The sequence below is a fragment of the Nycticebus coucang genome, chromosome 8 (assembly GCF_027406575.1).
Source record: "Nycticebus coucang isolate mNycCou1 chromosome 8, mNycCou1.pri, whole genome shotgun sequence".
Taxonomy (NCBI): Eukaryota; Metazoa; Chordata; class Mammalia; order Primates; family Lorisidae; genus Nycticebus; species Nycticebus coucang.
The window spans coordinates 105,687,566-105,712,377 of NC_069787.1; the positions used below are offsets into that span (position 1 = coordinate 105,687,566).

General features: G+C 40.0%; 1 protein-coding gene across 5 annotated transcripts in view; it reads right to left on the minus strand.

Moving 5' to 3' along the window:
* Positions 1 to 24,812, minus strand: part of PIK3CB (phosphatidylinositol-4,5-bisphosphate 3-kinase catalytic subunit beta) — a 202,107-nt gene that overhangs the window by 105,094 nt on the left and 72,201 nt on the right. For all 5 annotated transcript variants that reach the window (XM_053598899.1, XM_053598897.1, XM_053598901.1 and 2 more), the window contains 2 exons: positions 14,347 to 14,533; positions 7,591 to 7,816 (listed from right to left, as the gene is read on the minus strand). In XM_053598899.1, coding sequence (XP_053454874.1) covers positions 7,591 to 7,816; positions 14,347 to 14,517 — 397 coding nt within the window. In that variant the 5' untranslated portion in view covers positions 14,518 to 14,533. The remainder of the gene's footprint in view (positions 1 to 7,590; positions 7,817 to 14,346; positions 14,534 to 24,812) is intronic.

Sequence of the window (24,812 nt, forward strand, 5' to 3'; positions counted from 1 at the left end):
TTTAGCAGGCCCCGGGTGGGTTCAAACCCACCAGCCTTGGTGTATGTGGCTGGCACCATAACCACTGTGCTATGGGCGCTGAGCCTAAAAATCCTCTCTTTCAGCTATTTTGAAATGCACAATATTAACTACAGTCACCTTGCTACGCAATAGAACAGTGGTCCCCAACCTTTTTGGCACCAGGGACTGGTTTCAAGAAAGACAATTTTGGCTCGGTGCCTGTGGCTCAAGTGGCTAAGACACCAGCCACATACACCTGAGCTAGTGGGTTCAAATCCAGCCCCTGCCCACCAAACAACAATAACAGCTGCAACCAAAAAATAGCCGGGTGTTGTGGCTGACGCCTGTAGTCCCAGCTGCTTGGGAGGCTCAGGCAAGAGAACCGCTTGAGCCCAGGAGTTGGAGGTTGCTGTGAGCTGTGATGCCATAGCTCTACCCAGGGCGACAGCTTGAGGCTCTGTCTCAAAAAAAAAAAAAAAAAAAAAGAAAGACAATTTTTCCATGGCTGCCAGGGACAGGGAGTGGGATTAGATTCTCCTAAGAAGCACGTAACCTAGATCCATTCCATATAGAGTTTCTGCTCCTTTGAGAATCTAATGCCACCGATGTGACAGGAGACAGAGGTCTGCAGCTGTAAGTACAAATGAAGCTTCTCTTACTTGCCCATTGCTCACCTCCTGCTGTGCAGTTCCTAAAAGGCAAAGGACTGGTACTGGCCTGGGGACGGGAGACTCCAACAATAGAAAACCAGAACTTATTCCTCCTAATTGAAATGTTATACCCATTGAACAATTTTTCCCTTTCCCAGTCCACCACCACTATCACCACCCTGCCTTTGCTTTGCTTCTGGCAACCATTCAACTCTCTACTTCTTTCAGTTTGACATTTTTAGTTTCCACATAAAGTAAGATCATGGAGTGTATGAAGGTGAGCTACTTTGACTTGACATAGCAGTTCATATATTAATTACATCAGCGGTTCTTAACCTGTGGGTCACGACCCCTTTGGGGGTCGAATGACCCTTACACAGGGGTCACCTAAATACATCCTGCATACAAGATATTTACATTATGATTAATAACAGTAGCAAAATTACAGTTATGAAGTAGGAAGGAAAATAATTTTATGGTTGGGGGTCACCACAACATGAGGAACTGTATTTAACGGTTGCAGCATTAGAAGGTTGAGAACCACTGCATTACACAGTAAATATTTGCTCACCAATCCACATTTCCCAACAGATTGTTAGCTCCAACCAAGAACCCTGTCACTGAAGGTCACTGGTGTGTGTGATTTCAAGCATAAGCATAATTACTATTGAATTGCAATCACTACTATTCTGATAATATTTCCAGTATATTATAAATAAGATACTCCATTCATATAACTGTTGGAATTGCCTGAAAAATATGGATTTCCTTAATTCACCCCAGACTCACTAAATTCCAATCTCTGAGAATTGTCAATTTAAGCCATCATTACAAAGCCTACATTTGGGAACCACTGCAAAGACCTCATAAAAATAGAAACTTTGCTAAAAAAATTTTTTTAAACTTAGGCTAAGTAATTTAATTTTAAACCTAGTTAATTTTCTACATGCCTTCTTGTAAGAGGATTTGATAGCAAAGCTTAAATTTTCATTAAGACTGCTAGATACCTTACAGATATAATCATTATTAATATATTAAAAAATAATGAACAATTTATTCATACTAAAGATACTGTCAAAATCCACTAGACTACATATTTCCCTCATTTAATATGTGTCACAGGTTTAGACAAGTCAGGAGAAATAAGGGAATTTTTATCAGGATGCTGACAAAATCCTCTGAAATTATTTTACCAAGTTAAGAAATTAATGCAGGGGTGGCATGTACCTTCACTATAGACAGTAAAGAGAACCCAAACAGCAGCTATATAAATAATTATTTAGAATAAACAGAAAATAAAATGATGAGATACATCATCTTTCAGGAAAAGTTATTTTAAAAGCTTGGTCAGGGTTTGGCACCTGTAGCATAGTTGTTACAGGGCTTGGCACCTGTAGCATAGTTGTTACAGGGCCAGCCACATACACAGAGGGTGGCGGGTTCAAACCCGGCCTGGGTTAGCTAAAACGATAACAACTGCAACAAAAAATAGCTGGCCACTGTGGCGGGCACCTGTAGTCCCAGCTACTTGGGAGGCTGAGGCAAGAGAATCAATTGAGCCCAAGAGTTTGAGGTTGCTGTGAGCTGTTATGCCACAGCACTCTATCAAAGGCGACACAGTGAGATACTGTTTCAAAAATAAATAAATAAAATATAAATAAATAAATAAATAGCCTGGTTAGGGCAGTTATGTCTGTTTTCCTTTGGAGAGAGCAGGTAGCAACCTACATCCTAAAGTTAAACTGAAATAATTGTTTGTTTTCTGGATGTAGCAGTCATAAACGATAAATCAACAACTACAAAAATTAACTTGATTTTTTTAGGTATGAAAGTGAAATTTAACCTAAAATATACTTAACTTCCTAAATAAATGCTAACATTTAAATTTGTGCATATGTCAGCTTTTCTGGATAGATGCATTGAAAAGTATAATTTATAAACAGTTAAGAATATATAAACTGCTTAATTTATGTAATAGGACATTCCTTATATCATGATTAAAATTGCAGGGCATATTACATTTAAAAATTTCATATGGTAAGTCTTATGATATTACATGATCTATGATATATTATTCATAAAAAGAAAAATTTAATTCTAACATACAACAGCCCCTGTGCTTGGTAGGGTAAAGGTACAGCTACCAGATTAAAAACAGTAAGCATCAGCTAGGCACCCATAGCACAGTGGTTACAGTGCTGGCCACATGTACCAAGGCTGGTGGGTTTGAACGCAGCCCAGGCCAGCTAAGCAACAATGACAACTGCAACAAAAAAATAGCTAGGCGTTGTGGCAGGCACCTGTAGTCCCAGCTACTTGGGAGGCTGAGGCAAGAGAATCACTTCAGCCCAAGAGTTTGAGGTTGCTATGAGCTGTGACACCATGGCACTCTACTGAGGGTGACATAGTTGAGACTCTGTTTCAAAAAAAAAAATAAATAAAAATAAAAACAGTAAGACTCTGTCTCAAAAAAAAAAAGAAAAGAAAAAGAAAAAAGAATTATGGGGCAGCGCATGTGGCTCAGTGGGTAGGGCACCGGCCCCATATACCAAGGGTGGTGGGTTCGAACCCGGCCCCAGCTGAACAGCAACAAAAAAATAGCCGGGCATTCTGGCAGGCACCTGTAGTCCCAGCTACTTGGGAGGCTGAGGCAAGAGACTCGCCTAAGCCCAGGAGTTGGAGGTTGCTGTGAGTTGTGATGCCACAGCACTCTACCAAGGGCAATATTTATGTATTTATTTATTTAAATTTAAAAATAAATTAATATTAAATTTAAAAATAAATACAAACAGGAAATGCAATTCAATTTGAATAAACAAATAAAAATAAACTATGAATATTTTTTATAACATAAGCATAGTATATCCTATGTAATATTTGGATCACCTACATTTTATTTGCTAAATCTGGAAAGCACAGGTAAATATAACAGTGGCTAATGAACTCATGTTTTGGAGATCAAGACCAAAAGTAAGAGCAATAATTTAAGTTTGGAAAAGTAGTAAATCTCAAAGAATACCAATGCCCTAAAGAAACTTGGCTCACTTCATGGTCCTCTTTCAATTATCAAATTAGGTTAGTTTCCCTGACAATCAACGTGGTTCCTTCCAGTCTGCTTTCCTCCAACAGCATAAAAATACACAAAAGCTATGTATTATCATCCATGAAATAAGAAACAAATGAACAAAGAAAAGTTTTTGAAATATATACAATGGGGCGGCGCCTGTGGCTCAGTCGGTAAGGCGCCGGCCCCATATACCGAGGGTGGCGGGTTCAAACCCGGCCCCAGCCGAACTGCAACCAAAAAATAGCCGGGCGTTGTGGCAGGCGCCTGTAGTCCCAGCTGCTCGGGAGGCTGAGGCAAGAGAATCGCTTAAGCCCAGGAGTTGGAGGTTGCTGTGAGCTGTGACGCCACGGCACTCTACCGAGGGCAGTAAAGTGAGACTCTGTCTCTACAAAAAAAAAAAAAAAAAAAAAAAGAAATATATACAATGTATCTGAAAAAACACAAGAAAATATTATCAGTAGATACTTAGCCTAGATGACAAGACTTATAAGTGATTTTTCACTTTTTATTCTCTTCCATATATATTCTTTAATGGACATGAAACAAAGGAAAAATTTTTAGTAATGAATGCATACAAATTATATCTATATAATAAACTTTTTTCTAATGGATAAAAAAATTCTATAAAAATCTTTATAACTCAAGAAAATAGAAAGGAATAAAAAGGGATGCTTTCTACTGAGATCATTAATATATAATAAAAAATTTTGTAAGATTTATAATTATAAAATTGTTTAATAGGAAAAACTTATTGCCAAAAATAAACTACCCCATCCTCTGAAGTACCAAACATTTTTAAATATCAAACTGTCACAGTTAATAAACCAACCAGGTTGTATTCTAATGTACTCAGAGGGAGTAGTCTCACAGTGTCATCAATCACGTATCTGATCAATACATGTAGCCAATCCAGATCCAAAACATTCCAGTGGATTTTCTGATTTTGTATTTAATCTTCAAAGTCCCTAGTGTTGGGAGAACTGGATAACTACATGTAAAAGACTGAAACTGGAATCACACCTTTCTTCACGCACTAAAATTGATTCAAGATGGATAAAAGAGATAAATCTAAGGCAAGAAACAATAAAAATCCTCAAAGAAAGTGTGGGGAAAACCCTGGAGGGTATCGGCCTGGGGAAAGACATTATGAAGACTCCAGTGGCAATTACAACAACAACAAAAAAATGAGACTTAATTAAACTGAATAGCTTCTGTACAGCTAAGGAGACAACAACCAAAGCAAACAGACAACCACCAGAATGGGAAAAGATATTTGCATATTATGTATCAGACAAAAGCTTGATAACTAGAATCTACAGAGAACTCAAAAAGAATAACCAAAAAAAAAAAAAAAAAAGAGCCAACAGGCCAGGCATGATGGCTCAAGTCTGTAATCCTAGCATTCTAGGAGTCTGAGACAGGTGGATTGACTGAGATCACAAGTTCGAGACCAGCCTGAGCCAGAGCAAGATGCCCGTCTCTAAAAATCACCAAGGGTTGCAGTGGCCCTACCTGTAGCCCCAGCTACTTGGGAGGCTGAGGCAAGAGAATCACTTAAGCCCAGGAGTTTGAGGCTGTGACGTTACAGTAAGCTGTGACACCACAGCCCTCTACTGAGGGCAACAAAGTAAGACTGTCTCAAATATAAAAAGAGTTGGGCGGCACCTGTGGCTCAAAGGAGTAGGGCGCCAGCCCCACATGCTGGAGGTGGTGGGTTCAAACCCAGCCCAGGCCAAAAACTGCAAAAAAAGAAAATAGTTTCATTTCAATATAAAAAGAGTCAACAATCCCTTATATCAATGGGCAAGTGAGATGAATAGAACCTTCTCAAAAGAAGACAGACAAGTGGCTAACAAACATATGAAAAAAATGCTCTTTGTCCCTAATTATCAGAGAAATGCAGACCAAAACCTCCCTGAAATATCACCTAACCCACATCATAGTAAGAATGGCCCATGTCAAATGGACTCAAAGCTGCAGATGCCGGCGTCGTTGTGGAGAGAAGGGAACACTTTTACACTCCTGGTGGGACTGCAAACTAATACAACTCTTTTGGAAAGAAGTATGGAGACTCCTCAAAGCACTCAAAATAGAACTCTCACTTGATCTTGAAATCCCATTACTGGGCATCTACCCAAAAGAAAAAAATCATTTTATCATAAGGACATTTGCACTAGACTGTTTATTGCAGTGCAATTTACAATCACCAAATTGTGGGAAAAACCTAATGCCCACCAACTCAGGAATGGATTAACAAGCTGTGGTATATGTACACCATGTAATATTATTCAGCCACTAAAAAGGACAGTGACTTTACATCTTTTGTATTAATCGAGATGGAGTTGAAATACATTCTTAGTAAAGCATCAGAAGAATCCAATGTACTCAATTCTGATATGAGGACAACTGATGCTAGTACATGGTGGGGGAAGAAGGAATGGTGGAGCAGAAAGAGGGAAGGAGGGATGGGTTGCACAGTGTGTGACATACCTCTTGGGGGTGGGACACTATTATCAGAGGGACTTTACCTGGCAAATGCAAGCAGTGTAACCTGGCTCTTTGTACCTTCAATGATTCCCCAATAATAAAAAAAAAAATCTTCTAAGTCCTCTCCTCAGTGATGCCTTGTACTACCTAATTCAAGTCAGTCCCTATCTAAAGCCCCTGAGACTCTCAGGATTTCTATAGAGAGAGAGATTCCTCTATGTTCTTAATTTTGTTAAAATTATTCCTGGAATTAATTTGCAAAAATTAACTGCAAGGGCCAGGTGCAATGGCTCACACCTGTAATTCTAGCACCCTGGGAGGCCAAGGCAGGCAGATTGCTTCAGCTCATAAGTTCTAGATCAGCCTGAGCAAAAGCAAGACCCCACCTCTACTAAAAACAGAAAAAGGCTAGAGGATTGCTTGAGCCCAAGAGTTAGAGGTTGCTGTGAGCTATGATACTACAGCACTCTATCCAGGGCAACAGCTTGAGACTCTTGTCTCAAAAAAAAAAAAAAAAAAAAATTAACTGCAGGAATTGAGGGCATGATACGTGTATAACTTGACTCTCTACTTACTTAACTTCCAGTTAAAGAACTTTGTGGAAGTGAATCAAGTGAATTTAACTTTCACTTAAAGAGTAAAATTTGTCAATACTATGAATTATTTATGGAGACATCAATAAGCTTAGAGTCTCCATTGGCATAAAGACTTCTTCTATATAAAATATGTTCATACTATAGAGGCAGTTCATAAGAAACTGAGGGTATGTTTCTTTTTTTAGAGACAGAGTCCCACTTTGTCACTCTCGGTAGTGCGCCGTGGTGTCACAGCTCACAGCAACCTCCAGCTCTTAGGCTTAGGCAATTCTCTTACCTCAGCCTCCAGAGTAGCTGGGACTACAGGCACCCACCACAACACCCAGCTATTTTTCGTTGTTGCAGTTTGGCCGGGGCCAGGTTAGAACCCATCACCCTCAGTATATGGGGTTGGCACCCTAGTCACTGAGCCACAGGCACTGCCACGAGGGTACATTTCTTAGTAAAAAAATCTCTCAAACTAAGGTAAAAGAACAACTTTTTTCTTTCCAATCTATCAAAAACCAACACTTTTGTAAAATAAAAGTAAATCCCTAGGAAAGAAAAAGATAACCAAGATGAAAGCTCTTAAAGATCCTATAGTGACATCACATTTTGCTAGAAGAGTTTCTAAGCTTTTATTTTCAATTTTTGCTCTTGCCTTATATCAAAGCATCAACAAGAATTTACAGACCAGCATTGGTCCATGGAATACACTTTGAAAACTAATGTCTTAGAATATACTTAACACATGTTATTACATAAAACAACAGACACATTAAGAATTCATATTAAGAATTTTTTAAATTACCTTTTCCTATAAGGACTCCAATTTTTGAGTCTAATTTTTCTCCTGGGTCACAACTTCTCGTCACTAATTTGAGAACTGGAAGAAAAGGTCTGACATCACAGAGTCTTCGTGTTTCATCTTCAAGCTCCTCATATACAGCAGTTTGATTCACACATGCAAACATATAAGAATCAATTTCCATAAGGAGGTTAAACATTGGGTAATTGTGAACTTGCTTCCATAACATCTGCAGGAAAAAATAATAAGACATTTCCTATAATAGAAACACTAGTTCAAGTGTCAAAGATGTAAGTACAAGGATGCTAACTGCAGTGCTGTTTATAAAAAATCAAAAATTAGGGCGGCACCTGTGGCTTAAAGGAGCAGGGCACTGGCCCCATATACCAGAGGTGGCGGGTTCAAACCCGACCTTGGCCAAAAAAAAACTGCCAAAAAAAAAAAAGTAAAAAAGTCCGCTGTACACAGTGGCTCAGGCCTGTAATCCTAGCATTATGGGAGGCCAAGGCTGGAGGATCACTTGAGATGAGGAGTTTGAGGCCAGCCTGAAACCCCGTCTCTACTAAAAGTAGAAAAAATGAGTCACACATGTTAATGCATACATACAGCTACAGCTACTTGGGAAGATGAGGCATGTGAGCTCCCTGAGCCCAGGAGTTGGAGGTTGCAGAGAGCTAAGATGACACCACTGTATTCGGGCCCAGGTGACAGAGCACAACTCTTTTGTCTCAAAAACAAACAAACAAAAAAAACCCAACAACAAAGAACTATACACGAACCAAATATTTACCAATAAGGGACAAATTATAGAATATTAAGAACAAGGAAAATAAATAATAGAAATATATTCTGAAAAACAGAAATACATTCTGACATGGAAAGATATCCAACATATACTGAAAGTATTTTTAATAGCAAATACATGTATATGGTATTATCCCATGCTTGTAAAATAATATAGTAGCAGCACAGGAGGCCAAAAATGCATTATAAACAACACTATTAAAAGCAAATTATCTGGGCCGCGCCTGTGGCTCAGTCGGTAGGGCGCCGGCCCCATATACCGAGGGTGGTGGGTTCAAACCCAGCCCTGGCTGAACTGCAACCAAAAAATAGCCGGGCGTTGTGGTGGGCGCCTGTAGTCCCAGCTACTTGGGAGGCTGAGGCAAGAGAATTGCTTAAGCCCAGGAGTTGGAGGTTGCTGTGAGCTGTGTGATGCCATGGCACTCTACCCAGGGCCATAAAGCGAGACTCTGTCTCTATTAAAAAAAAAAAAAAAAAAGCAAATTATCTACAAAGAGTAAGAATCAATGAGAACTTTAATATTTAATAGTCCTATAAACCTAACTTCTAATCAAAAAAATTTTTTAATTGAAGTACATATTCTTACCCCCATACAATATTTAAATTATTTTTGTCCTATATTCTTTTCTGTTTTTTTTTTTTTGTTGTTGTTGTTGCAGTTTGGCCGGGGCTGGGTTTGAACCGCCACCCTCGGTATATGGGGCTGGCACCCTGCTCACTGAGCCACAGGAGCCGACCCTACATTCTTTTCTATTCAACAGTAGTGTCCTTAATAACTAACACTACCCTATCAGGATAAGCACAATCAATCTCTCATCATCATCTCCCACGTCTCCTGGATGAGATAATATAAAAGACATTCACTATACAAACACAAAGAGAAGGGCTGAGCTCATTCCTGCAACCTTGGCCATGGGGTTGTTGTTGGCAGCGGGGTCACAGCAATCATAGTGAACTTAACTTCTAATTGTGCATGACCCTGGGTTCATATACTTGTCCCTATGGGATTTGTCATTGGATGTTACCTAGACAGAAAGAATGATTAAAAGCTAACTGCCGGGGCGGCGCCTGTGGCCCAAGGAGTAGGGCGCCGGTCCCATATGCCGGAGGTGGCGGGTTCAAACCCAACCCCGGCCAAAAAAAAACCACAAAAAAAAAAAAAAAAAAAAGCTAACTGCCTTCCGGAACAAGAGTATACTATATAAAAGGGAATTGAGACCCAATGAAGAAGTTACTAGGAAGTAAAAACTGGCTGAATTACAGAATGTTCACATTTTAAAAGTTACAAAAGAAATAAAAACACGTTTATTATTTGAAAAACAAACAAACACAAAGAGGGATTATATATTTTGACAACAGCCAGTACCCAGAGCTGGAAATAACAGACCTGGAGTAAAAACTGTGGTCAACCTTCAGATTCAATAACATAAAACAAACAGGAGAAAGCGCAGACAACAATAAACCATAAACTGAACTTTTTTCAAAATTAAAAACTTCCAGCTGAGTGCCTATTGCTCAATGGTTAGAGCACTGGTCCCGTGCACAGGGGTTGGTGAGTTCGAACTTGGTCCAGGCCTGCTAAACATAAAAAAAAAAAAAAAAAGAAAGAAAGAAAAAGAACTTCCATACAGACATTCTGAGGAGAATAAAAAGGCAACTCACAAAATGGAAGACAATATTTAAAAATCATATATCTGGTAAGAAGTTAATATTCAGGGCTGGGTACAGTGGCTCATGCCTGCAATCCTAGTACTTTGAGAAGCTGAGGAGAATTGCTTAAAGCCAGGAATTTGAAACCAACATGAGCAAAACATAGTAATTCCCATCACTATAAAAAGAATTTTAAATAAAAATAAATAAAAGATTAATATTCAGAATACATGTATATAAGAAACTCCTACAACCCAATAACAAAAAGCAATGAAATTCAAAAATTGGCAAAGGTCTAGAAAAGTTACTTCCCAAAAAAAACATATAAATGGCCAATAAGCACATGAAAAGATGCTCAGCATCGGCTCAGTGCCTGTGGCTCAAGCAGCTAAGGCACCAGCCATATACACCTGAGCTAGCAGATTCAAATCCAGCCTGGGCCCGCCAAACAGCAATGACAGCTGCGACCAAAAAAATAGCTGGGCGATGTGGCAGGCGCCTGTAGTTCCTGCTACTTGGGAGGCAGAGGCAGGAGAATCGCTTGAGCCCAGGGGTTGGAGGTTGCTATGAGCTGTGAGCCATAGCACTCTACCCAGGGCAACAGCTTGAGGCTCTGTCTCAAAAAAAGAAAAAAAAAAGATGCTCAGCATCATTAATCAGTAGGGAAATGCACATAAAAACCAAAAGATACCAACTCACAACCATTAGAATGGCTATTACTTAAAAAAAAAGCAAAACAAACAAAAATAGAAAAAGCAAGTGTTGCCCAGTATGCAAAGAAACTGAAACCCTTGTGCACCGCTGGTGTGAATATTAAATAGTATAGTAACTGTGAAAAACACTGTGGAGGTACTGCAGAAGTTAAAACAGAATTATCACATGATCCAACAAGACCACTTCTGGGTATATAACCACAAAGAGTAAACACAGGGATTCAAACGGTTACTTGTACACCAATGTTCAGAACAGCATTATTCATAATTGCCAAACAACTCAATTATCCCAGATGACTGGATAAAAAAAAACATGGTCTATACATACAGTATTCAGCCTAAAAAGGAATGAAACTAGTATGCATGCTACAACATGGATGAACTTTAAACACAGAACCGTAACTACTTATTGAATGTTAAGGTACCTTGACTAGAAATTCACAGAGATAAAAACTAGAGTAGAGATTACCAGGGACTGAGGTAGGGGAAGTTATTATGGATACAGAGTTTCTATTTGAAATGACAAAAAATACTGAAAATGGTGGCTTGGTGCCCATAGCTCAGTGAGTAGGGCGCCAGCCATGTACACCAAAGCTGGAGAGTTCGAGCCTGGCCTGGGCCTGCTAAACAGTGAGAACTCCAACCAAAAAATAGCCGAGCGTTATGGTAGGCGCCTACAGTCCCAGCTGCTAGGGAGGATGAGGCAAGAGAATCCCTTAAGCCCAGAGAGTTTGAGGTTGCTGTGAGCTGTGATGCAGCACTCTACTGAGGGCGACATAGTTAGATTCTGTCTCACTATATATAGAGAGAGAGAGATAGATATAGAAAGAAAATGAATAGTGGTTATTGTTGCATTGCATTGTGACTGTACATCTAAAAATGTCTAAATAGTAAGTTTTATCTTTTGTATAATTCATACTTTTTTAGAAGTGGTTAATCCAGTGAGAGGAATGGCCATAGGCATCCATATTTGTCACTGGGGACTGTAAAAATAGGCTCACTGTGAATCTATGTATTGCCTAAATCAATTCTCTATTTTCTTTTTACTTCAAGGAACATAAAGTTTTAGAATTCCCATATTCCCCTAAAGAAGCAGCTTGAAAAAGAGTTAAAACACCTGTTCAAAGAAATGAGCTTTAAAAAGATTTATCATAGGCTCGGCACCTGTAGCACAGTGGTTACGGTGCCAGCCACATACACCAAGGGTGGAGGGTTCAAAGCCAGCCCGGGCCAGCTAAACAAGGGCAACAAAAAAATAGCTGGGCATTGTGGCAGGCACCTGTAGCCCCAGCTACTCAGGAGGCTGACGCAAGAGAATCGCTTAAGCCCAGAGCTGGACGTTGCTGTGAGCTATGATGCCGCAGCACTCGGTACCAAGCGCGACATAGTGAGACTATCTTAAAAAAAAAAAAGATTTATCATAAGTAGGTTTTCTTAAAAATGTTATTTTTAAGAATGACATCTTTTGAAGTGTGCTGAAAATGTCTGAAAACAGGCACCCAACCATTTCATACTGGGTTTAGATATTTGAAAAATATTAAAGAGGAAGTTTAGAAAAAACAATTTTATGTACACGTTAGTCTTCAGAAATCAAAGACACTTGTCTATTTACTTGAAAAACTATTCCAACAGAAACAAGTTATGTTATTAAATAAATCTGCTTCCAACTGAGGACATACAACTCATTACTGGGGAGAAAAAGCCTACTGAATGGCAGAAGGTCTTTTTTCCCCCTAGACTCACCATAAAGAAGGATGGGGGGAAAGGAAGAGAAAACCAAACAAAAATCACATTCCCAGCTTGTAATCCTAGCACTTAAGGAGGGCAAGGCAGGAGAACTGCTTGAGCCCAGGAGTTTGAGGTTGCAGTGAGCTATGATGATGCAACTGTACTGTAGCCCAGGAGACAGAGCAAGATCCTGTCTCAGATAGATAAACAGAGAGAGAGAGAGAAAGTACAAGCTCAAGACAATAATTACAAATATTCAAACTCAAAAAGAAAACTTACTTGAAAGTTTTAACAACCTGAACAAGCATTTCAAAGTAGCTCATTTCTTAATTCAGTTATCACGTGTAAATTAAAAACAAAAGGGGGAGTGAGAATTAGCATACTTCATACCTCCATGAAAGACAAGACATATATTACAATCATTAAAATGTGATAATTTAGGCTGAATACAGTGGCTCACACCTGTGATCCTGGCACTCTGGAAAGCCAAAGTACGAGGATTGCTTGAGGTGACCAGTTCAAGACCAGCTTGAATAAGAGAGAGACTCAACAAAAAATAAAACTTAGCTGGGCATGGTGGTACACACCTGTAGTCTCAGCTACTCAGGAGGCTGAGGCAGAAGGATCTCTTGAGCCCAGCAGTTTGAGATTGCAGTGAGCTGCAATGATGCCAATGCACTCTATACACAGTGATGGAGCAAGACTGTGTCTCAGGAAAAAAAAAAAAAAGTAATAATGTAGGGAAACTGAGCCCTGATCTTTAGCATAAGACACACTTCCTGCTTTAGAGACCTCAAGAATCACGAGAATGGCATGTGAGTTGTGTGAATCAAGACAAAATGTATGTGTGAGGTGTGGCAATAATAATTAAAGATTCTTTAGATTGAAAAAAAAAAAAGATAGTCTCTAGATTCCAAAGGACTCTTGATGCTGGAGGCAGAGGCTGTGCTCAAGATGTGCAGTTTAGCAAAAACAAAGGTGGAGACATTCTATCTGATCTTCTCTATCTCCTCTCTAATCAGTGCTAACTAACTAACTAATGTCAGACCTGCAGCTTCTGTCTACTTCTTCCCAAGTTATGATAATAAATAAAAACCCAAGGTTTACTCAGGAGAGCTCCTCTCAGAATTCCTCAGTCCCCCGACACAGACTTTGTGTCAAGCCTCTTCATTCCTCAAGCCAAGACTCCCTCATCTGGTGACCCCAAACCCTTCATTGCCGCGGAGCACAGACCTCCTTTCCGTCGTTTTACAACGCGGACAGCGCCACCTCGCTGCGGCTTGGTGCCGAGGGTGCGGCACTTCATAATAATCTAAAGGTTAAACTTCTCTAGGGTTGGTGCCGGTAGTTCAGTGGTTAGGGCGCAGACCACATACACCAGGGCTTGTGGGTTCGAACCCAGCCTGGGTCTGCCAAACAACAATGACAACTACAACAAAAAAATAGCTGGGCAGTGCCTGTGGCTCAGTGGGTAGGATGCCAGCCCCATATGCCAAGGGTGGCAGGTTCAAACCCGACCCTGGCCAAATTGCAAAAGAAAAAAAAAAAAAAAAGAGCTAAAAGAACTGGCTTCAAAAACAAAAAAAATAGCTGGGCACTATAGTGGGCACCTGTAGTCCCAGCTACTTGGGAGGCTGAGGCAAGACAATCGCTTAAGCCCAAGAGTTTGAGGTTGCTGTGAGCTGTGATGTCACAGCACTCTACCCAGGGCAACACAGTGAGACTCTGTCTCAAAAAAAAAAAAGGGTTAAACTTCTCTGAAATTTATCACATGATTTACATTAATAATTTTTTCTATAATAGAATGACATTTTTTTCCTTAAGTAACATAGTAAGTATATAGAAATTATACCTATTAACATACCTGCTTAATGTAAGAGATGGTAGCTTCCCGAGGTACCTCCAACTGGATGTAAATCCCAGTGGGCAAAAGGAAATCCACAAGTATGGAGCCATCGGATGCTATCTGTGAATCCACTGCCCAGATGTCAAGGATGTCTGCCATAGCAGGAGGCATTATGAAACTGAAGCACATTCATAACCATGCGGCTCTAGAAATCAGTAAGTAAAACAGCCATTAGTCAAATTTTAAACTAAAATATGGTAAAGCTCAGCAATGTATAATTATTCCTTAGATTTCAGGCAATATAGCAAATAACCTAATAGGAAGACAATTGTTTTTTAAAATAAGAGTTAAGTTACCAGAAATAAATTATACAAAGATACTTTTAGTTATAACTACACAAATTTTAATTTTATTTATACATACACACCCTCTTACATTCATTCAAATTCAAGATAAGCATATGACATCTGCCAAGAACTGCAGGTTAACAGTCCTTAAGACCTGAGAAATACAAGTCATTGTGAAAGCACTCATCAAGTGATTTTCTCCAGACTTTATAAAGTATTAGTTTCTTAGGCTAAGTTTTTTCTCCGCAAAGTCCAAAAAAAATGGCAATCATGGGCCCTCTCTCAACAAGATTTTTTTTTTTTTTTTTTTTGTGGTTTTTGGCCAGGGCTGGGTTTGAACCCACCACCTCCAGCATATAGGACGGGCGCCCTACTCCTTGAGCCACAGGCACCGCCCTCAACAAGAATAATTTTTTATCAATCTCACAACCAACCACCTAAGCATTAAAAATACTGAATCCCTCAACACAGATGGCACAGCCCCCTTGTGCTACATCTATGGTCTATTTTTCTTTGCTTGTCTCACCACTTCATACTCCAGTACTTTGTGCCAAAGTACCTTTTGCCTTCTTGCCACTAGACTTGTGTTCACATGAGGAATAAACTCCTCATATGAACTCCTATCCCATAAACTGTGGCATTTAAGTCTCTCCTACTCCTTAAGGGCTTCCTTCAAAAAGGCATGAAAATAATAGTTGGAAGAACATAGGCATTAAAGTTAAAAAAAAAAAAAAAACAAGGTTCAAACCCCAATTATTCAAAGAATGAAAAATGTCATGTCAAAAGAGATATAATTCACCTAAAGCGTTTTTGAGTATCAAAAACAATAATAGCTTCCATGAGTTAAATCATAGCAAATACACAAAGATGTAGGAGTTAATAATAATGTAAAAAATAAATCTGACGCTGCTTACCACTAGAGATTGCTAAGACCAACTCATTATTTTGAAAACTGATAATAAGGAAGTAATTAGTCAGGTGTCTGATGCTAATCAAACATGTATCCAGCTTACTCTAATTATATTTCACATTAACTAAACTGATGAACATAAATTGTTTTTTATTAATTTTCAGAACAACTTCAGCTAATAAGTACAAAATGAAAAACAAACGCGAGGGCGGCGCCTGTGGCTCAAGGAGTAGGGCGCCAGTCCCATATGCCGGAGGTGGCGGGTTCAAACCTAGCCCCGGCCAAAACCAAAAAAAAAGAAAAACAAATGAGAAAATCACCATTTTGCAATTTCTAATAAAATAATGAATCTAGGCAAGAATAATTAAAAGATAACTGAAAATAACGAGGTAAAAGAATAAGAAGCGTGGGTGGCGCCTATGGCTCAGTGGGTAGGGCACCAGCCCCATATACTGAAGGTGATGGATTCAAACCCGGCCACAGCAAAACTGCAACAAAAAAATAGCCGGGCGTTGTGGCGGGCGCTTGCAGTCCCAGCTACTCGGAAGGCTGAGGCAAGAAAATCGCCTCAGCCCAGGATTTGGAGGTTGCTGTGAACTGTAACGCCATAGCACTCTGCTGAGGGCAATAAAGTGAAACGCCTTCTCAAAAAAAAAGAAGCAGCAGCAGCTTTAGGGACAAACCTATCTTGTTGACATCAAGTGAACCCTCTCATCAATCTTAGCATCACTAAAGAAGAAGCACCAGGCTCAGGGTCCGCAACAGTGATTAATGCACCAGCCACATACACCAAGGCTGGTGGGTTTGAACTCAGCCCAGGCCAGCTAAACAATGACAACTGCAACAAAAGAAAAATAGCTGAGCGTTGTGGTGGGCGCCTGTAGTCCCAGCTGCTTGGGAGGCTGAGGCAAGAGAATCGCTTAAGCCCAAGAGTTAAGGGTTGCTGTGAGCTGTGACACCACAGCACTCTATCGAGGTCAACACAGTGAGACTCTGTCAATAAATAAATAAATAAATAAATAAATAAATAAATAAATAAATAAATAAATGAATAAAAGTAGAACCACCAGACATGATATGTCTCCTCATAAACTATGGCCAGTACTTACCACCCCTGTAGGGTACACCTGGCTTTAAACAATACCAAACCCAAATCTAATCAAGCCTCTAGATCTCATCTCTTTGCCAATTTACATGAAATAGAGGAAGAAGTTAAACAATTCAGGGAAGCAATCAGCCAAGTATAGAATGTGGGGTGTTTAATAAAACAAATGATATAGTTTCTCTAACTATTCGAAAGCAAGAAAAGTGGAACACAATGCAGAGGAAGGGCTATAAAAGAATGAAAGAACACTGGAGACATAGCAAAACCCAATGTTAATTTGACCAAATCAACTATAAAAACTATCCTTGAAACAATCTGGGAAATTTAAATATAGACAAGCAATAGCTCCCTGATGACATAAACAACACTTAAATTTTCTTCTTTTCTTTGGCTCAGCACCCAAAGCTCGGTGGTTAGGGTACTGGCCAAATACACCAGGAGCTAGTGGGTTCGAACCCGGCCCAGGCCTGCTAAACAACAATGACAACTGCAACAAAAAAATAACCGGGCATTGTGGTGGGCACCTATAAGTCCTGGCTACTTGCGACATTGAGGTAAGAGAATCGCTTAAGCCCAAGAGTTTGAGATTGCTGTGAGCTATGATGCTACAGCACTCTACCAAGGGCGACACAGTGAGACTCTGTCTCAAAAATAGATATTTTTTTCTTTTCTTTTTTTTTTTTAAACAGGAAAGAAAGAGGAAGGGGGACAGGGAGGGGAAAACTGGACAATACTTTTAAAGTATTGTGTCTCTCCCCACAGCGTATGGAAAGGTCTCTCCACTTCAGACCTATAAATTGATTTTAACAAAACTACACAAAATCACCACAGTTATCATTAACAGTTACTAATTCTGGAATTAGGTTGGGTACATCACTTCATTACAACCTTTGAAGATTATCTCGGAGTCCTAGCTACTCAGGAGGCTGAGGCAAGAGAATCGCCTGGGCCCAAGAGCTAGAGGTTGCTGTGAGCTGTGACGCCACAGCACTCTACTGAGGGTGACAGAGTGAGACTCTGTCTCTAAAAAAAAATAAAGATTATCTCGGGTGGAAGAGCTCCTCAGTCTTACAAGGCATTCAGTAAGTATTTCCTAAATAAAAACAGGCTTCTTCACAAATTATAAAGACCACACTGGCCAGGTACAGTGGCTCACATCTGTAATACTGGCACTCTGGGAGGCTGAGGCAGGAGGATCCTTTGAGCTCAGGAGTGCAAGACCAGCCTGAGCCTGTCTCTACTAAAAATAGAAAAACTTAGCCAGGCATTGTGGCAGGTACCTACGGTCCAGCTACTTGGGAGGCTAAAGGAGGAGAATTACTTAAACCCAAGAGTTTGAGGTTACTATGAGCTAGGCTGATGCCATGGCACTCTAGCCTGGACAACAGAGTAATATTCTGTCTCTAAAAAAAAAAGAACCATGCTTTGCTTATATTCAAAACCACTAAGCAAAGACAGAGGACAAAGCGAGCTTCTAAACAAGTCACAGCAAATACTATATCTAATCAAGGGTTGCCAACAAAAGCTGAAAGGAAAAACAAAAGTTAGCATTTAAAATTAAGAAGTATTTATGAAACAGCCATCTGTCACAGAATTACAATCAAGATAAACCTATACATGCCCCCTGGTTTCTTTAGTGTCAATTTTCAGCAAGACTCTTACAACTGAAACCAAATTACCCAAGGAATAACAACAATAATATATATAGAAAAATGAAACTATAAAAATAAAACTTCTAGGATCAGCTTAGCGCCTGTAGCTCAGCGGCTAGGGCGTCAACCACATACACCAGGGCTGGCGGGTTCAAACCTGGCCTGGGCCTGCCAAAACAACAATGACAACTACAACAATAGCTGGGCATTGTGGCAGGTGCCTGTAGTCCCAGCTACTTGGGAGGCTGAAGCAAGAGAATCGCTTAAGCCCAATAATTAGAGGTTGCTGTGAGCTGTGATGTCACAGCACTCTACTCAGGGCAACACAGTGAGACTCTGTCTCAAAAAAAAAAAAAAACAAAAAAAACCCTCTAGTATCTTATCCTTACCAAACGGCTGGAAATGCTAAGGCATTCTGAAGTGCTGAGCCCAGAGGAGCAATCTTTTCTTTTTTTTTTTTTTTTGAGACAGAGTCTCAATTAGTCATCCTTGGTAGAGTGTGGTAAAAGTCATAGATCACAGCAACCTCAAACTCTTGGGCTCAAGAGATCCTCTTGCCTCAGTGTCCTGAGAAGCTGAGACTACAGATGCCTGCCACAATACCCAGCTATTTTTTAGAGACAGAGTCTCACGCTTGCTCAGGCTAGTCTCAAACTCAAGACCTCAAGCAATCCGCCCACCTCAGCCTCCCAGAGTGCTAGGATTATAGGTGTGAGCCACTGTGACTGGCCAGGAGTAATCTTTTCAAAGACACTGATCACCACGCCCAACCTACAGCATCAATTTCCCAGATATGAAATGGTTATAGCTAAAACAAATTACAAGAATGAATTCATTATTAGGCCCCTACCTTCCTTCCTCTTTAAACGCACTATATCACACAGAATACTTAGTTCAGTCATGCTGAATCACTGATATTTGCCAGCATATCCCACACAGTCACTCCTGCCTCTATTCTTAAACACATTACTCCCTCTCCTAAGAATGTCCTCACCTCCATACCTGCTGACCAACTCTTACTCTATACTCCTCTGTGGGCCTCAAACACCCAGAATGTATCTGTGTCAAAGCAGGAGCACACTATATTAAAGCTTTCTGCTTACTGATCTTTCCTCAATCTCTTTATTTTCATCTCTTTATCTATTGCTCCTGGCACATAATTAGATCTCAGTATATTTTTACTTATGGTTAAATAAAGAAATAAATGAGACAAATTCTATAACATTTTCTAGAACAATTACACTGGATATTTAAAATGTGATTTAAATCATGGTTAACAGAAAAATTGAACCATGTGACCACGGGGTAGTCTTCAAGTATGTAGTCTAAGAATTACCAAAAACAACCTCCACAAAGATACACAGATAAATAAGATGCCATATCTCTAGATCTCCTGGAATTTAAGAAAATATAAATGATTTAACTCATATATCCAAGTCTATTTACATGTAGTTTTGCAAAATCTTAATCTATATTTGGTAGTCCTTGCATGTATCTTTCCATAAAAGAATAAAGTAAAAAAAAAAATTAACAAACACAGAGAATTATGATTACATCCCCAACTACAGATCAGGCTTTGCCTAATGCCACCATGTTTCCAACCCATGAGTTCTTATAATATTAAGAGGAACAAGAAATATGTCTTAGCTCGGCGCCCATAGCACAGTGGTTATGGCGCCAGCCAAATGCACCACGTTTGGTAGGTTCGAGCCCAGCCCAGGCCAGCTAGACAACAATGACATCTGCAACAACAACAGAAAAAAGAAATATGTCTCACCCATAACAAGTATAGCACTCGGTGTTGCAATCTCAGTAATGTTATACACATTTCCAAAAATGAAGTCTTTTCATCTCATTTGGGGGGTTGGGTTTGAGACAGAGTCTCACTCTGTCACCCTGGCTAGAGTGCCATGACATCATAGCTCACAGAAACTTCAAACTCTCAGGCTTGAGCAATCCTCTTGCCTCTGCTTCTCAAGTAGTAGGGACTACAGGCATGCGCCACTGCGCTCGGCTAGTTTTTCTATTTTTAGTAGAGATGAAGTCTTGCTTCTGCTTAGGCTGGTCTTAAACTCCTGAGCCCAAGTGATGTGCCCGCCTCGGCCTCCCAGAGTGCTAGGATCACAGGCATGAGCTACTGTGCCCAGCCTCTAATGTTTGGTTATAGAATTGCTGTTCTCCAGATATATCCTCCCTTAAATTTAGACTAGCTAGAGAACTCCAATGATGTCAAAAGGATAACCATTATTTTTAATATAGAGGAATATAGAAACTCATTTCAAAGCATTTCATTAACCTGTATGTTTATGTTTTACCCACTTTTCTATATCTATACTATAATTCACAAAAAAAGTCTTAAAATTTAAAAAATGGCAAACACATTGGAAAGGCTAAGTATATTTCTTGTACCATCTTTAGGCACATCATAAAGGGAAGTTTTATCCTTTAGTATTACAGTTGCCCATGCTTAAAAAATAATTCTTCCTCACTTACAAAAGAACATATCAATCTCCAAAATCAATTTCCTTATCTACAAGTTCAAGGACAAAATTCTCACATTCAAAATGTCAATTGATCTGGAAACACTCTAATGAGTCAGCAAGATATTGGAGATGCTTGTAAAGCAGTACTGAATTAAATAAAGACCTAGAAATGTTTCTCAACCAGGAGTAAAAGATCAAAGGGAATACTGCAAGGTTATATCTACCTACTTTGAGGCTGTCATATTAATAATTTACTAATATCTGAGTTAGACTTTGTAAACACTCTAAGTAGGCATATGATACATAATTACAGCCAAACATATAAGCTGTACTTGTATGTTACTTTAATAAAACCACTTTTAACAGACTAATTCTTAAGATTTTCAAGCACTTTATTCTGTAAAAGAATGGTTTTCAATGTTGTCATATTCAATGTTCACTTTTAAACACTCAATAAATGTTAAAAATCTGAAGTAACCGGTGGCACCTGTGGCTCAACAAGTAGGGTGCCGGCCCCATATGCCGTAGGTGGTGGGTTCAAACCCCGGCCAAAAACTGCAACCAAAAAAAAATAAAAAACAAAACAAACAAAAAATCTGAAGTAACAGTATTAATTTAACTTATAAATATAGACCTAACTTCAAAATAAACCCATTTACATGTCCTATCGATAATATAAAGAAAATAATATATATCTTAGTATATGAAATGCTTCAACAAGACCATACCACTACTTAATGAAGTAGTCAGAAGTTCCCATTTACACACAGAATCATCATGTCTAGGACAACTGCAAATGTAGACAGATCCAGATGTGTTGTATTGACAATCAAATACTACTGCCAGGTAGTGCCATCATTTTCTCAGCATAGAACAATCAACATATTAAAATCATACAGAACGTGTTTTGTATTATCTTGACATGTAACACAGAGGTCAGCTCTGGGCTCACATAATAACAAACAGGCTTTTTACCTGCCTGAATCTGGGAAGGAAATTCAAAAATCATGCTTGAGACACTTTTATGTGTGTACAAGACTGTCCTGTGCATTGCAGGATGTCTCATTACCCATGACACAATAGAAGCACTTCTCTCAATTAGAATAACCAGAACAATAACCAGAACAAAATCATCCCCCACAAATTGTGAAAGCACCTTACAGGGACTTCACTCTGGTCACCCTTAGAATCACTACTTTAGAACAATTCGTACTATTTCTCAAAGTAGCAAAAAAGTCTCTATAAGTTATCTTAGATCTCATTGTAGCCTATATTTAAAATAGTAACGAACATAACGTAGTACTCATTTCTACTTGCCAATCAATAGCGTTTCTTACATTTGGCTATGCTGTCTTCAGTGAATTCTTTTTTCTTTTTTTTTTTTTTAAGACAGAGTCCACTATGTTGCCCTTCGTAGAGTGCCGTAGCGTCACAGCTCACAGCAACCTCCAGTTCTTGGGCATAAGCGATTCTCTTGCCTCAGCCTCCCAAGTAGCTAGAACTACAGGCATCCCCCACAACACCCAGCTATTTTTTGTTGCAGTTGTCATTATTGTTTGGCAGGCCAGGGCCGGGTTTGAACCCACAACCCTCGTATGTGGCTGGCACAGTAACCACTGCCCTACAGGCACCGAGCCATTCAGCTAATTCTTGAAGGTTATAAAATTTCTAAATCAAGAAAACTTGGCTGCTTAACCGATTAGAGGAGTGTGAGTCCAGTATAACTAGCTCTTAGTTTGTAAGACCTTTACTACAAAACTTACTGATGGGCTCAGTGCCTGTGGCTCAAGCGGCTAAGGTGCCAGCCACATACATCTGAGCTGGCAGGTTCAAATCCAACTCGGGCCCGCCAAACAACAATGATGGCTGCAACAAAAAAATAGCCAGGCGTTGTGGCAGGCACCTGTAGTCCCAGCTACTTAGGAGGTGGAGGCAGGAGAATCGCTTGAGCCCAGGAGTTGGAGGTTGCTGTGAGCTGTGATACTATAGCACTCTACCCAGGGCAAAAGCCTGAGGCTCTGTCTCAAAAAAAAAAACTTAGGGCAGCACCTGTGGCTCAGTGAGTAGAGTGCTGGCCCCATATACCGAGGGTGGCAGGTTCAAACCCGGCCCCATATACCAAGGGTGGTGAGTTCAAACTAGGCCCCCACAAAACAACAACAACAACAAAAAAAAATATATCTGGGCGTTGTGGCGGGCGCCTGTAGTCCCAGCTACTTGGGAGGCTGAGGCAAGAGAATCACCTAAGCCTAGGAGTTGGAGGTTGCTGTGAGCTGTGTGATGCCATGGCACTCTACCAAGGGTGATAAAGTGAGACTCTGTCTCTACAAAAAAAATAAATAAACAAACTTACTGATGGGATGGTCAAATGAAAACCACAGAATGATGTCTATCTCTTCAAAGCTTCATGAACAACCCTTTAAGGCAGGTTTGAGGGCGGAGGCATACTCACAAAATGTACTCTGCTTTAATTAAAATAATATGTCCTTTGTCAGACCTAAAATTGTGACATGCGTTGCTAAACAAATGGAACTAAAACATCAACTGGTAATAAATAAATTTTTTGTAGAGATATTTTAAACAAGATAAAATAACTACTACTAAACTAATTTAAAAAAAACTATATTTTGGGCTGGTTGCAGTGGCTCATACCTGTAATCCCAGCACTTTAGGAGTCCAAGTCAGGAGGAGGATTCTTTGAGGGCAGGAATTTGAGACCAGCCTAGTCAATGTCTCTACAAAAAATAGTATTAGCCAGGTATGGTGGCGCACATCTGAAATCCAAGCTACTAAGGAGGCTGAGACAAAAGGATCGGTTGAACCAGGGAGACTGAAGTACAGTGAACTATGATCACGCCACTGTACTCCAGCCTGGGTGACAGAGTGAAACCTTGTCACTAAGAAAAAAATACACTATTTTAAATTGCAACAAACTTCTTGTCCACTCTCTATATATACGTGAACACACACACACACATAAATCTTTTTCTGGTTCCTATTTTCTACAATCACTCTTATTTTATAGAGATCACTACTCACAACAGTCCAGACTGAGAGAGAAGTGAAAAGGGGAAGGATCTTTGGAGTAGTAGACCTTACCCATTTTAAATATAAGAAAATAAATAAATAAATATAAGAAAACTAAAGCTCAGATTATAAATCATCCTGAAAGACTCAGAGCCAGAATCAAAACTCAGAATCTGCCCCCCTAAGCAATTAGTATACTTTTTTGTTTTCTTTCTTCCTTCCTTTTTTTCATTAGAGTGCCTGTCCTTTACAGGGTTACTTAGTCCAGCAAGAACCTCAGTCTTACTGTTTTGTTTGAGCATCAAAGCAAAAGATCAAAGGCTGAGGACAAGCAGGGCTTTTAAACTATGAAAACAACTTTTCTTTTTTTTTTTTTTTTTTGTAGAGACAGAGTGCCACTTGATGCCCTTCGGGTAGAGTGCCATGGCATCACACAGCTCACAGCAACTTCCAACTCCTGGGCTTAAGCGATTCTCTTGCCTCAGCCTCCCAAGTAGCTGGGACGACAGGAGCCCGCCACCATGCCCAGCTATTTTTTGGTTGCAGTTCAGCCGGGGCCGGGTTTGAACCCGCCACCCTCGGTATGTGGGGCCGGCGCCTTACCGATGAGCCACAGGCGCCGCCCTATGAAAACAACTTTTCAAGGAAGCTATCAGAGGGCATAGGAACTTCAGCAGTGACAATTAGCTCAACTAAAAAACCCTTAAACTGGGCGGCGCCTGTGGCTCAGTGAGTAGGGCGCCAGCCCCATGTTCCGAGGGTGGCGGGTTCAAGCCCAGCCCCGGCCAAACTGCAACAAAAAAAAAAAAAATAGCCGGGCGTTGTGGCAGGCACCTGTAGTCCCAGCTGCTCAGAGGCTGAGGCAAGAGAATCGCGTAAGCCCAAGAGTTAGAGGTTGCTGTGAGCCATGTGATGCCACGGCACTCTACCCAGGGCGGTACAGTGAGACTCTGTCTCTAC